The 15,768-nt window shown below is 36.5% G+C and overlaps 2 protein-coding genes and 1 pseudogene across 3 annotated transcripts; 1 reads left to right on the top strand and 2 right to left on the bottom strand.

Annotated features, from left to right (window-relative positions):
• Positions 1-4,024: 4,024 nt before the first annotated feature.
• On the bottom strand, positions 4,025-5,799 carry LOC113351877. The gene is made up of 2 exons (XM_026595788.1): positions 5,147-5,799; positions 4,025-4,964 (listed from the first exon to the last, which is right to left on the bottom strand). Exons 1-2 carry the CDS (start codon positions 5,182-5,184, stop codon positions 4,025-4,027), a joined length of 978 nt encoding a protein of 325 aa, XP_026451573.1. The 5' UTR covers positions 5,185-5,799.
• A 3,644-nt stretch (positions 5,800-9,443) lies between these two features.
• On the top strand, positions 9,444-11,481 carry LOC113349020 (40S ribosomal protein S7-like). Of its 2 annotated transcripts, none has more exons than XM_026592939.1 (6): positions 9,444-9,536; positions 10,238-10,322; positions 10,415-10,488; positions 10,576-10,696; positions 10,834-11,016; positions 11,126-11,481. In XM_026592939.1, exons 2-6 carry the CDS (start codon positions 10,248-10,250, stop codon positions 11,243-11,245), a joined length of 573 nt encoding a protein of 190 aa, XP_026448724.1. In that variant the 5' UTR covers positions 9,444-9,536; positions 10,238-10,247; the 3' UTR covers positions 11,246-11,481. The 2 variants fall into 2 exon arrangements, with proteins under 2 accessions (XP_026448724.1, XP_026448725.1); XM_026592940.1 differs by having other exon boundaries at positions 9,451-9,536; positions 10,233-10,322.
• Positions 11,482-11,558: 77 nt separating this feature from the next.
• Positions 11,559-15,365, bottom strand: LOC113349019 (annotated as a pseudogene).
• Between the last annotated feature and the right edge of the window lie 403 nt (positions 15,366-15,768).

The raw sequence follows: 15,768 nt of genomic DNA on the forward strand, positions 1-15,768 counted from the left end.
GGACGAAAATGTGGAATTCTACTCGCAAAAAGAAGTAAATGAAGTGGGCTAGGCCCAAAAGGAAACATGAAGAATTATTGGGCAATCATTTGAATATGGGAGTGTGGTAAGCAAGCCACAGAGTGTGTAGAAGTGTGACATATCATGTGTGGAAGTGTGGAGACCATGTGCAACATATTAATAATTAAAGAATATGTGAAGATATGTGGTTTAGTGAAGAAAATAAGCAAAATAAAGAAGGAAATCAAGATATTATTCCTTATGGTTGGAATTAATTAAAAATGATATATTTCCCAAATAAAGAATATTATGACTGCAGAATTTGACACGTGGCATATTTTTATTGGAGGATTTTGTATTGTCCTGGCACGTGGCGCCACTCCATTGGCCAGAAAATAAAAAATGATATCATTTCATGTAGAAAATTATGGAAAGATTTCGGAATCCCCACTATAAAAGGAATCATCTTTGGGGAGCTTTTCTTTAGGAGAGATTGAGAAAAATAGTGAGAGTATTATTTCATATTTCTTGTAATCGAGCAATGCTATTAGTGAGTGGGAATCATCAAATTTTATAGCATTTTCACATTGAATCAATAATTGTTATTTTTTTGGATCTATAATTGTTTGAGAATTAATATATGAACCATAAAACATGAGCTTGGTGGAATCCTGATTCCCAGTAATCTCTCAATATTGTCATTCTCTTTTATTTTATTTGCTAGTTTTAGTATTTTCTTTCATTAAGTCTAAAATCAATATCTTCCGAAGTCCGAGCAACGAACCTTCTATTACCACTGTAAAAAACTACATCAGAGTCAATAAGTTATTATTATCTGAGCTATAAACGTCTAAAATTATTAGTTGAACCACATGAATGTGAGAATTGGTGGAATCCTGAGTCTCAGTAATCTCTCGATATCGTGACAATCTTTTGTATATATTATTTATTATTAAATTCTAAAACCAAATCCTTACAAGTCTTTGAACGAACTCTATTTACCACTATCTATAATCACATCAATTTTTGGCGCCGCTAACGATACAATAAATTACTGCAAGTGCACAGCGTCTAACTAGTAGACAATGACAAGTACAGGTCGTTCCCACGAGGAGTGTGAAAATATTACTACTAACCAATACCAAAAACTAAATAATCAAATTCAATATTTCAGAGATTCGAAACAAAAGGAGATAATAATAATTCTAACAATAAATAAACTAGGGTTGGGTTATTAGGATTTTCGATTTCCACCAATTCAATCATATAAACTCTACTAATCTCTATTTATTACTCAAGACAAATTTAGAAATCAATCTCATGTCTCGGAAGATAATATGTATAAATTCTAAAATATGGTTTTCTCCGCTGTAATTTCCTTCGTTTCATGGATAGTGATTCTAAAGTATTACATATCAATCCTAAAGCATATTGCATCAAAGAATTTAACCAAGCACGCTATATCAATTGAAAAGCATAAGCAATCAAGAAAATCACATAATCGATTAAACACCAAGCTATATGAAGAGAAATCATTAATCAATGAATCATTATTAGAAATATCATTGTAGAGTTCATATAAATAAATTGGTTTCAATCTAAACCCTAACAAACAACTTAGCAAACTGTGAGAAAAGAAAACTCAAATACACCAAACCTTTATCGCCTCTTCTCTGTAAACGGCTCTGCGGCTGCGCCTCCTCTTTTATTTCTTCTCGATCTTATTTTGTATACGTGTTGTTGGAGAAGTACAAGACCTAGCCAATTTCTACTGGAGGCCCAGTCCAAAACCCATATACCCAGGTTCTAACCAAGTTCAGCCACTGCATGTTTCTGTCCATTATCTTCTTTGCATTTTCTGAACCTTTCCAATCTAAACTTCCCAAAGTCCGACCACATCACAACATCCATTTTCCGCCTCTCTGACCAACTGAGAATCACCTTACTTTCTCCCTCCATTAACTTCTCAACAAAACCACTGCATGCAACCAACGTTTCAGCTGAAATCATGCTGCTTCATCTCCTCACTCCGACAACTTTCAATTCTTTCTCTCTGGAAGCATAACTCGAGCTGATCGTCTCCGATTACACAACACTTGCTTCATTAGCTTCCATCAACAACACTGACCACAACAACAACTCCAGTTCAGACTGTTTCTTTCATACACGTACATCACCATATCTCGTCACCATTCCCTTTGCTTCCTTGTTCATGGACATAGAAGTAACAACAGCTCACGTCAATCAACTCCAGCATAACTAGTCGCATCAACTAACGCTTCAGCCAAATCCCCATTTCCGTGCAAACTCATGCCACAACATTCTATTCCCTGTCCGTCTAAATGTCAGTTACAGTTAACGCCTGCAACTCAACTCAAGTCCATCTCCATTCATGCATTATTTCTTCAAGAATGACCGGTACCTCGAACACAACAACACATTCGAGTATTGATTCACTGCAATTTAAAGTCGCACGAGACCAAGAGATCACAAATCAAATTAACCACTACCACTGACGAAAACCCATTCAGCCGGCACTCATTACATTTTCACTTAGAACCTGTAGATAAAACCCATCTCTGCCAGCAACGATGCTTGCCTAAACTTTCTTCACCGACAGCGGAAGCAGCAGCAGATAAACCCCACAATTCTCCGTTGTCTCATTGCTGTACGATCCCCGCGGAAGCACCAATACATAATTCAACTAGTTTCCTTTAATCACCCCTGAAGTTCTATTTGCCGTAGACGAAAACATTGAATGTCATACAGTAACCATCCTCTACCATCTTTGCTGCACTAGTTCTTCTCTGTCACCTTCATTCTCCGGCAGACGACATACACCAACTCAACCAAACCATGTCCACTTTGTATAATATGAGCAGCCAATTCAATCACCACCAAATGCAGCTCTTGGGAATTTAGCCGCAACATTTTTGACGTCGAAATATAGTGTGCCATGGCTACGGAACGAGAACAACATCAGACACCATTTCGACTCCCTTCTGATGTCATGGTAACTAGACTGGTTGTTGATATATGGAAATACCAGGCCAACCCCATTTCATCATTGCGGTTGCTGATATATGAAAATACCAGGCCAACCCCATTTCATCATTGTGGTTGCTGATACATGGAAATACCAGGCCAACCCCATTTCATCATTGTGGTTGCTGATACATGGAAATACCAGGCCAACCCCATTTCATCAATGTGGTTGTTAGCCAAAATATCGAGTCCTAGCTAATATAAATATGGGTATAAAATGTAGCATTTGTGCACTTACAGTAAGTAGTTTCTCCCATGTAGCACTTGGTTCAGTCCGACGTTATTGTTATCGTCCGTACACCAACAATCTGAATATCCGGGGATATATCCTCGCAAATAACAATTTGCAACTCCAATAACAGCTTCACACAAAGATAAGTGTAATAGAGCACTAATGAAACTATTATTTGATGAAATTTTCAATCACACGTGTCTTTTCTACAGCAGGAAGTGGATAGAGAACATAAAATGTGGAAACTTCAATAGATTCATTTCAGTCAACATGCACAGTTTTAGGATAAAAAAAAATAGGGGATTTTAATAAAGTGCCACACTTCCAATATGCAGTTTCTGAAAATGCCACCGTTTTTTTGAGAGTTTATTAAATGCCATACTCTTGACTTTTATCATCCCGTTTTTTTGAGATAACGGTTAACGGCTGTTAGTCTTTGTTAGTACATACGTGGCATTAAATAACCCGTCCAAAATTACATAGAAGCCCCTGAATCAGTTAACAGGGATTGAGTTAATCAGTTCACTGGGATTGAGTTAACCGGCTATAGAGTAGTGAGTTAACTCGCGACTCCGTGCACGTGAGAAAAACGTGCAAGATTTGCTAACGGTCGGAATACACGTGGGATCAATCTAAGAGAAAAAATCGACGATCCATATTTTACCTGGATTTATAACGGTCTTATTCATCATCTTGAAGCTCTATATATACTAATGAAGATCCCAAACTCTTCATTAGTCAATTTCTTCAGAAGTTCAACACATAAAAATGAGCCAAAAGGTTATAAACTCTCCAGGTAGTAACAGTTGGTGGAGCATTTGGGTCTTCAATGGGGTGACATTCATCTACAGTAGTGTTCTCTAGCACCACATTGTCCTCATCATCACCATCACTATTGTCCCCTGCATCAGTCTTATCCCCTGTATCAGTCTTATCCCCTGCATTAGCCTTATCCCCTGCATCAGTCTTATCCCCTGTATCAGTCTTATCCCCTGCATTAGCCTTATCCCCTGCATCAGTCTTATCCCCTGCATCAGTGTTATCCCCTGCAGCAGTGTTGTTTACTTCATCAACCCAGTAATCATGATTAAAGCTATCAACTGGTGTACTGCTAGAACCAACAACAGTGGCTTGACTTAGGCAAGAAAAACCCTGAGATTCCACTTCATTTAACAGATCCATGAACAACAACTTCCTAGATGCTCCTCCATTTGAGTTTTCATTCTTTGATTGAGCATGCAACCTTGGTGATCTCCTTGTAGGTGATATCTTTACTGACTTTTCCTTTGAAACTGGCTTCTTAGCAATCCTCTTAGGTGCCTTCTTAGGAGTCTCATCAATTGTTACTACTGGTTGTTCCATTGCATCCTTAATGAAGTCATTGTCATTCCTAAATTCTGAATTCATTACACTCATTTGTAAACATATGAACCCTTTATCATCAGGTACAGCATGCTCCCAAAACTTAAACAAGTCTTCATTTGTAACCAAATACTCAGGCAGACATGGGTCTATGGTCCAATATAAATTTGGAATTTCTGTTTCATCAAGATGCAACTTAACACGCAACATCTTCTCAAATTCCTTAAGGTCAATTCTATCTCTATCCATGTGAGGGAATAGCAAATTAAGTTTACTATTCACAACAAACACACTGATATCTCTATATGGATAATATGTATGGTCACTGTAAATGAACAAACAAAATAAAATTCATCAAATTCCACACTTCACACAGAAAAGCCCTAAAATAAAATTCATCAATTCATCAAACACACGAAATTAGGGTTTTAAAAATTCCACACTTCACACAGAAAACTCCTAAAATAAAACTCATCAAACACACGAAATTAGGGTTTGAAATCGTACCATATCCGCTGCTTGTGCTTCCCCTTATTCTTCTTCATCTTCAGCTCCCCAACCCTTTACTCAGACACTAAACCTAAGCAAAATCCCGCTGAAAACTGACCCAAACCCTAATTTCTTCCACTAGAGAACAGAGCGGACATAGAGCAAGAGAAAAAAAGTACAAGAAAGAGAAACAAAAACCTAAGAGAAAACCCCTAATTCAACTCAGAAAAACGAAATTAGGGTTTGCAATCATACCATATCTGCTGCTTGTCCTTCCCCTTCTTTTTCTGAATCTCGATCGCTCCCCAACCCTTTACTCAGACACTAAACCTAAGCAAAATCCCGCTGAAAACTGACCCAAACCCTAATTTCTTCCACTAGAGAACAGAGCGGACAGAGAGAACGAGCAAACCCTAGAAAAAAAATGAAACGATACAAAGTTGCAAACTGTTTTCAATCCCACGAAGGATAAAATAGTCATTTAGCCTGTGCTACGTGTAATAATCTCATGCTCGACATCTTGAGCCGTCCACATAAGACACGTGTAAGTAATCTGGACAAAGTCAAAAAAGTTTGACCAATCATGTGGGTCCAAGACGTTAGTGCTAACGGTTGTGGCATTAAATAAACTCTGAAAAAAACGGTGGCAGTTTCTTGAATCGGGATTTGCAAGTGTGGCAGTTTGTTAAAATTCCCAAAAAAATAATCTAGTAGTGGATACTTAGAAGCGTAAGAACTTTAAAAGCACATAACTTCAACCCTAAGTGAGGTATTTTCTTAAAGGTTGGACCAACAACTCTTTGAGAAACTACTTCAAATGGAGGTGGAGGATCAATATATATAAAAATGTGGAAAGGATTAGACAAACATGCCACAGTCTCGAGATCATTTACCTCATGTGTTTTGTGGTCCTCTATCAAACTCTTTGAAGGCTATTCTTTATCGGTGCATGGTTCAACCAGAATCTCAATATTATTACAATCATTAGCAAGCTCAATTGGGTCTTCGACGAAATCAATCAATTTGGTTTCATTCTCAATCACCATCTCTTTGACACTTTCGTCATTAGAATCAAAATTTCTCTCTAACGAAATCCTCTTTGGTGTAAATCCTAGGGTAAACAGTGTGAGTTTCAGTTGAAGGCACAATCAGGTCTACTGTTTTCAAACCAACAGGCCTAAAAACATTATAATCCAGATTTTTTTTTAGTACTGATATGCGTTTGAATACGTTACCCTATTTATAACAGTAGTTCTTTTATACCAAGTCTCCTCCTTTTGAATAGGCGAATGATCGTTATAATGATCTGAAGTTGAAATAACTTTATTACAGTTATAAATACTTTCTAAAAGTAGGTTATCTTTTTAAAGATCTTGTAGTGTATTTTGCATCATATATATGGTCATGCTCCTTTATGTTTTTGTTGTGCTCTTCGAACTTCTGATCCAACTTTTGATTTTGGTCTTTTAAAAAATCCAGATATCGATGCATTAAATCTGCCAGACTGGAGGAGTTGTGATTAGGAACATAACTATCCTCCCATCTTTGTGGTTGTTCACTTGCATACCCATCATAAGGTTATTGGTATGTATCAGAGATTCAAAATAACCATAAGGTTCCGTAGGATATTTATCATAACCAACGTATTGGTTTTGATTATATCTTTGGTATGGTTGGTAGTTTTCATAAGATTGGGATCGAAAACTACACTGATTACCACTATCATATGATTGATCGTGTGCACCGTACATGTTACTTTTGAAAGGAAACATGATGACTCACCAGAACAAAATAAAAAAATAAATATAAATACTAAAATAAAAGTGATACGTACAACCTGTTTTCAAAATTTACCTCCCTCTTTTACGAGCAATGAACTCCTTCAACTAGTTGTTAACACCACCAAAACTATAAAAACCTGAAAGTATTAAAAAAATGTAAAAATATCATAAATTACTAAAACAATATAAAACAAATAACAAATCAATTAGCGACTGCTCCTGGCAGGCGACGCCATTGATGGGCAGTCATAGGCATAACAAATTAATCAAGATATTACCCACTAATTAACTAGTAATATAGTGGTAGTAGGGATCGTTCCCACATAAAGCTGTGCAATTGATAGGTTATTTGGATTAGCAAATTAAAATAAAGTAAATAATAATAAGGGGGGATTGGATTGATTAATTAAAGTAATAAGAATAAAGAGATGATTAGGGAATCTTTTGCCGTTACCAAACATTAAGCCGATTAACATAACTGGTTACCTTTTCTTATAATCATATATCACAAGCCGTAGAATAATATTTACATCAGTGTTATCCCCGAAATTCGTTTTATCACTGGATACAAAAGTTATCGCCTACCTATTCTATTCGTCCGAACCACTAAGTAGTAGATCATTCAAGGTGTAATCCAATCGAACGCTTTAGGTTTTTTAAATATAGGTTGATGTTAATAGTTAAACTCATAAATCAAGGTCCACTCGTTGATGTTATCTTCACTCGCAATTTCTCCACAGAATCCCTCTGCAAGGTTTCACGATTTCTATCTATGTAGATAATTGTTCGACTATTACACTTATTTTACAACTTTATATTAGCAATTGAATTATTAATAGATCGATTCAGTTATACACTTGAACAATCTAGAAACTAATCATAAATATAACATATAGTGAAGACAGACGATAAGATGATCAAAACTCCAAATAAATTTGTATAACTAACAAAGCTTCTGGTTTAGAATATTGAATTCATTTATAATAAAATAAATGTATAGCTTTCTTATGATACAAAGAAAAAAAAAATATCTCATGGTTTCCCTTTAAAAGGGTAAGCCCTATAATATATAGATGTAAAACCTAGCCTCTCCTCTATCTTTTGGTGATGAAACCCTAATAAAACGTGTCCAAAAACTCTTGAGAAGTCTCCTTAAGTATCCCCAGCAACCCTAGGGTTTGGGCTTACTTCAGAACTAAGTTTTCCATGTTTGGAATACATTTTCCTCACTTTTTGGAGGTGGAGATCGGTCCTAACCTAAATCCCGAAATAGGTAGGCTGGTAGGGACTGGTTCCTACTTGATCCCCAAATTGTTTTACCATAACTTTTGCATACAAACTCGGAATTACCTCATTCTTTTTGCGTTCTTTTCGTCTCTTCATTCTCTAGAATATAGAGTTGAATACTCCTGAATTTGTTCGAGTTCATCCTGGTCCTTAGTCCACACTCACGTTTATGTCCTTTTAGATGATTCTACATAAATAAGATAAACAAAAAAAAAACATAGCAAAAGTATAGTAAATTATGCTCTTATCAAAAATCAAAATCTTGCCTCCCTTTTCTAATCTAAAATTGTTAGTTGAATGAATTCATGTAAGATTTTCAAAATTTCAAGTTGTACAAGCGTATGAATAAATAACAGATGGGATGAAAATGATATCCTGATACATGTCATATGTGGGGCAGTGCAAGACACCAGAATTTGCGGATTTCTCCCAACCCAATCAACAATTTGGCGCGTAGGTACCTGATCAACCTATTGGTAAATTGTACAAATATAGAATTTTCAAATCGTTACTTTGACATACTGGGCTGAGATGACACCTTTAAAATTTGTTGGACAGATACTCACTCGAACTATAAAGAAAGGATAAAAATATATACTAAGTAATGCACTTATTCAAATTAAAAGTTTTATTTACATACGTTTTCATCGTCATTCAGTTTTCTAGTCTAATCAGTACAAAATATAATCCCAAAAAAAATGATGCAACATAATTTTCATAAAGTTTTAGTTCAAGAAAACAATTGAAGAGAAAAATAAAACAACAATCAGATCAAAGAGAAAGACGGAGAAATAAAAAAAAAATGAAAACCTAACATTTTATTTCGATGTTTTAGAAATTCAATAAAAGTATTGAACATGTGATTTCACGTTTTATTCTTCACTACTGTTAGTTTTTTTCTTTTATATAACCATAACTTTTTTCTTTTTAATCAAAATCCGTTAATCTCTTGGCAATCACTCCGCCCACCCGTGAATATCAAATTCGCACCGTGATAAATTTGGATGCGGATGAGAATTTCAAATCTTCCATTGGAGGGATTGGATACGGGTGAGTCCAAATCCGCATCCACCCATCGACTGCTCAGTCCTAGTCAACGAAGACTAAATCCATTGGATCCTTTCCGCTGCAAAAACAAAGAAGCCCAAGTTTTCTTTGCATGGACTTGTATGACCTTATCTGGGCCGTACCCGATTAGGTTAAGCATCCAACTCATTTCTCCTCCTTTATTAAACCCCTTCGTTATAATTCCATCGTTCACTAGGGTTTTCTGTGTATAACGAAAGGAGCTTTAAGTTTAGCCGCAGCAGCAGAGACTGATCTTCTCTCGCACATCTCAGGTAACTTCATTGCAAATCTCTCTCTATACATCTTTCTTGTTTCAGATTCAGTAGTTCTTTCCTGTTAGATTTTGCTCTGTTCAAAACTTTGGAGAATTCAGATTTATTCTTTTAATCCACTGAAAATATTTTCAGGTTTAGAGAACGAACATGACTTCATTAACCTTAATCAACATCCCGCTTCAGATTCTATAGATTAGAGTTTTTTTCCCTAGTTGAGATTTTCGGAAGATTTTTATGATAAGTAAGATGAATATATACCAAATCTCATTCTTATTGAGATTGATATTTTCTCTTAAACATATAACTGTAACTTTTTGAATCTTTAACAATGTTATACTTCTATAGATGCAGAAAAGTTTACTATGTGAATCCGTTAAATGGATACTTTGTTTATGAGTTGCCTGGTGCAAAATGGACTCTAGATATAGACCTGGGCTAGGTTTTTATACCTTTAAAATGGTGATGGTTATAATTTTTGAGTTGCTGGCTGCTGTTAAGTGTTTCAGACTTTCAGTGGAACATTGTGATACATGAAATCATTGAAATGCTTTAATTGTAATTGTACTTTGGTTTTAAGTAGCTGAGTGAATTGGTATAAGTGAATTGGTGACGTTATTGTTGTTCTGGAATTGTTTTAGAGTATAAAAGTTATTGCTTGCGGAGTAAATGTTTGCTAAGTTTGAATTGTTTTAGTGCAGTCAAATCAAGATGTTTACTGCAAGGAGAAAGATTTCCAAGGACAAAGGTGCTGAACCAACTGAATTCGAGGAGTCAGTTGCTCAGGTTAATATCTCACTGTATTTAGCTCTTGTTATTTTGTTTTATCGTGCTTGCAGCTTCTCAGGTGATTTATTATGATTCTTTGTGTGCTGCAGTCGCTCTTTAATTTGGAGAACACTAACAATGAGCTCAAAAGTGATTTGAAAGATCTATACATTAATTCAGCTGTGTGAGTAGATTACACTCTACATGTTTTTCCTGATTGTTGATCCTTCATAATCATGGAAATAACTTTCTCTGTGTGTTGTTTCTTCAGTCAAGTTGATGTGTCTGGCAAAAAGGCAGTCGTCATCCATGTTCCCTACAGACTACGAAAAGGTTTCAAGAAAATTCATGTGAGGCTTGTGAGAGAGCTCGAAAAGAAGTTCAGTGGAAAGGTGTGTTTCCTATCTTATTTCTTGTGTTAAATCGCTCTTCAAGATGAAAAGTGTAAAAGACCAATATATGATTTGGACTGAAAGTGTAAAAGACCAATATATGAAAAGACTGATAACTTGCATGTTCTTTCTTTTAGGATGTGATTCTTATTGCTACCAGGAGAATAGTGAGGCCCCCCAAGAAGGGTGCTGCAGTTCAAAGACCTCGCAGCAGAACTCTTACCGCTGTACATGATGCCATGCTGGAGGATGTTGTTTATCCCGCTGAGATTGTTGGAAAGCGCATCAAGTACCGTCTTGATGGATCAAAAATTATCAAGGTAACAAGTCGAGACCTTTCTGAAATAATTGAGACCATATAGATGATTCTTATCCCCCTTCAATTCTGTTTCCTCTTCCTTACCTTGACAAGTCTTTGCAATTTTCTAGATCTTCTTGGACCCTAAGGAGAGGAACAACACCGAGTACAAATTGGAGACTTTCAGCGGAGTTTACAGGAAGCTCTCTGGGAAAGACGTTGTGTTCGAGTACCAAATAACAGATGCTTAAATATATGTCTCTCCAAAGTACTCTATTTATATTCCGTTTTGCATCGGGGGTGTTGTCAGTAGCAGAAGACCTTTGTGACTCACCTATTTTGTTATCATTCTGAGAAATCTTGAGTTATTTGTTTCCATACATGTAGTTTTTATTTTCTAAATGTTGACACCCAAGAATTTGTTGCAGCCTCTGTGCTGTTTTATTTTAGAATAGAATCAAGAAATTGGATCTTCTCTTTGATGTTATATTAGTTGTTGGTCAGTGGTTTGAGAGTGTTTACCTTCGTTGGTTCTAAGAAGAGCCTGTGTAGCTTGAAGACCATCTTTTCCAAGTTAACTTTTTTGGCGAAGTATCAGCTTGAAGCATAACTAGTGGGGAATGTGAAGTCCAGAATTGCTATTTTTCATCCCTCCCTATGAACGTATATGTTCGAGGATTAGATTGAATTTCTTCTTAGATAACAACTAGTTTGGAAGAAGAATTGAATTTTACTCGCAGGGAATATTCCGTTTCTTACTCCTGTGTATGTACATAGACAGTTTCTCATGTGCTCGTAGTTCGAATTTGCAGCTTGTGTCACTATTTGCTGGGAGCTTTCATTAAATCATGCACATCAGTATCTGTAACAGTTCAAGTATATGAATGTATGTATCAATATTCAGTATACATATAAAAACTTAGAGCTTCCTCGTAGTACACAGACAGAACCGTACATACTGGCTGATGATGATGATAACGAAGAAAAACAAGAACCTTCTACACATGTATATGCCAGCTGTTGATGGATCAAGACTCGAGAGTCTTCATCAAATGTCTCTCACATCCAGGATTGATACACTCGCAAACTGAAATGAACCTTCTTCCACTATTCAAAAGAGATTAAGAAGACGTATACTCAAAAATGGCTCCTGTATGGTTAAAGCCACAAGATACCTGCAGAGCTTTTACACTGTTCTCATTGTTATTATCAAAACTGACCAACTTCGGCTCAAAATTGTCTCTGTCAGTACCATGTCCTAATTGTCCACCTGAAGACTGGCCATCCACAGAGAATGTTCCATTTGATCCTCCCCAACCCCATGTAAAAATCTTCCCGTCACTAATTGCAGCTGTATGCTTCCATCCACAATGTATCTCACATACATGAGCTTCTGCCAGTGGACCTTCAACTCTCTGAGGCAAGCTGATGATAGCAGAGGAACCAATACCAAGGCATTCATTTTCATTTAAGCCCCATGTATATAGTTCACCTCCACTCGTTATACCACCTGTATGATAGTCACCACAAGCAACTTCATGACATGATGGAAGCTCGTTTATAACATAAGGTGATGTTGCACTTTTTGCATCTGCAAAACCAAATTTATCTACTGTTTTTCCCCGAAAAGGAAGAGGGAGCCATTTTCGCCGATGCAAACTGAATGCAAGAGTCCTGCAGACACAGTTTTAACCTTAATTCCCTCAAGGGTTTTGATAAGCCTCGGCGTGTATTCAGTTGAACTTCTAATAAACCCTAAGTAACCTGATTGATGGCCATGGCCAAGTCTTCCAGCTCCCCCAGCACCCCAACTTAACACCTCACCATCATCAGTGATAGCAATTGAGTGTTCAGAACCCAATGCAATCTTTTTGATTCTTGTACCCTTCAAACAATCAACTCTTGTAGGGGAATAAACTATCTTATCTGCACTTTTCCCGAGGCCAAGTTGCCCACTTGAGTTCTTTCCCCACATGTAGAGTTCCCCATTCACTGTAACAGCCGCAGAATGATAATAACCAGCTGAAATTTGAATTACTTCATCAGGCAGACTTGAAACTTCAAGTGGATCGAACGTATATGCTTTCTTATCAGATATCCCTAGTTGTCCGAAATCATTTAGTCCGGTAGAAAAAACACGACCAGATTCATTTAAAAACAAGGTGTGAGCTCCTCCACAAGAGATGGAGCAAACACTGTCGTCGTTGTCCTGAAAGGCCGTACAAACAGTTGGAGTCCATTGAGAATTTGGACTCCCTAGCCCTAACCTCCCAAAATCACCATTTACCCAAAGTGCAGCAAATCTCTTAACAGTAATACCCGGTTTAGAGGTCGATATCCGTCTCCAACTCCCACTCCTACTTTGGTTAAATCCTACTAATAGTCTGGGAACTACTCCGAGTTTGCATCTCATCCACCACCCCATTGCAGAAGTAACAAGACAATAAAAAATCAGCTCAGATAGTAAACAGTAACTGACAGGACAGACCAGTGAAGTAGATGGTTGAACAAAAAGAAAGTTTCTCTTTTATTCTCGGCTGGTGCTTGCTTCTTGCTCCTCCTTGTCCACCACCTGACAAATTAGTGCGAAATCTCCTTGTTAATACTTAATGACAAGGAAGAAACGAGGATCTGGTTGTCTGGAAAAAATAATAATAATGTGAAAAAAATTCCAGCCGAGGAAAATCATAAACAGAACATACTTCCAAATAACGAGTAACAGATGAAGATACTCTTCAGCGACTATTTTACATAAAGTTGAACAACTGAAAACCAAGTTGGCTTTTAGGTCTAGTATTTAACTTGAGATAGTATCTATGGATAAAAGTGAAGTTTCCTGATTCAAAGCATATACCAAGAGTCGTCACTATCTAATTTAGCACGAAGAAGCATAACCTACTCTAACCTCATATTAGATATAATTGATGCATTAAGATTTAAAGAAGTTGGAGCGTTAGCAGTAGGAAACTACAGAAAATATGAAGCAATGGTGGAAGAGTTATAGAGGTACAGATGAACAAAATTGGTTTGCGAGTCATGACTGACAGATGAAGATATGCTTCAGTCACTAGTTCGCATTAAGTTAAATGACCAAAAACCAAGTTGGCCTTTTCAGGTACATTATTTTACTTGAGTGAGTGTCTATGGATAACCGTAAAGTTCCTGACTCTTAAGTATATATCAAGAGTCATCACTACTCTAATCACAGATTATCTCACACATTAGATATATTAGACGCATCATGCATCACATGATAAGAATATCCAAATTACAGTTGGTGTACTGGTTGCAATAATAAACTACAGAAATAATGAAGCAATTCTGAAATTATAAAGTTACAGTGGAAACAGCGAAAGTGAAAATAGTTCTTCCCAGGAAAATTAATTCTACTTCGTAAGACCATGAGAAAACCATTAACCAAATAATACCTAAAAACTAAAGCTCAGTTGTGACTCTGAGATGTGCTAAAGAAAACGTGCTAAACATTTCTAGTACAAGAGACTAGGTTAGACATGTACTCATTATCATTTAAGAGCCGTGACATTAACTAAACAGTGACACTAACTCATCCATTTTGCAACAAAGAACATATAAACTTTGACCGATCAGAGATTATTACTTATCCGGTTATAAGGCCACTAGATGGATGGGTTCTTCTTACTCTTCAACTCTACTCCATCCACAAATCAAACAATACTACTTCCCAGATCTAAAAACAAACATTGCAGCAGAATGTCAAAAAATTTATTAGATTTTTGTTCATGGAGCACAAACCATGCACCTACTTTGCTAAGGACTCGGACTGACGAACTCAGTTGAGCTACAGAAATACAATGATTGTTCACCAATATAAGTAACATATATAGCAGCAATTAGTATAATCCATGCATAATTCAAGGTTCTTGTGTATCGTATCAATGATCGGAAACTCAGACAGATAAGTTATCTAACGACAATCATTTATTCGGAATTCTCCAAATATGAATTCTGTACAGATAAACAAAGAATAAGGTTTGGGGACAGTTTATCCTAGAGACTTAAACTTGAACCAACAACATTGATAGAATTATTAACATTTCACTAATTTTTCTATAATACAGTATAACTCTCTTTTCAATCACAAGTCAATATGATCATATGAAAGGGCACCCAAAGCTGAATTCCTTTAAACATTAATCTGGACATTATAGACTGAATTTGAAACTCAATCATCATCACAATCTATTGAATGAGATTTAAATTGGTTGAGATGAAGAGAGTAGGATTTTGAAACTTACCAAATTTTGGTCGGACAAAACAGCATTTCAACAACCCTAAAAACCCTTCACAGGCTCTTTCTCTTTACTGTTCCGCTGACTCCCTCCCTTTCTCTCTGTTCCTCTGCGTGGCAAAGAATTGAAGCCCGTGGACGAAACAAGACCTCACAGCCATGACAGCCCTCCAGGCACGTATCTACAGTGGCTCAAACTGGCGTGTTTAATTAATGGCCCGGTTGGCCCAATTTATACCTATATTGTATGTTTGGACAATCGCGTCTAGATACGAGAAGCAGAACCAGAAGTAAAGATATTTTGATTCTCGAAAAGTTAACAATTTTGTTTCAAGAAGCAGTTCCGAAATTTTACCTCCATACTAATTTTTTGCTTACTTCTGGGCGGATGGGTATCCAAACGTGCAACATCCTCTAATTTTGAAAAGTCAGAAATGAAGCTTTTTTGCTTCACAAGATAATTTTTTTTGCCTTGGGATTTAGAACTAACTTTTGACTCTTTGA

This window comes from Papaver somniferum, chromosome 2, assembly GCF_003573695.1.
Source record: "Papaver somniferum cultivar HN1 chromosome 2, ASM357369v1, whole genome shotgun sequence".
In the NCBI taxonomy this organism is placed as follows: Eukaryota; Viridiplantae; Streptophyta; class Magnoliopsida; order Ranunculales; family Papaveraceae; genus Papaver; species Papaver somniferum.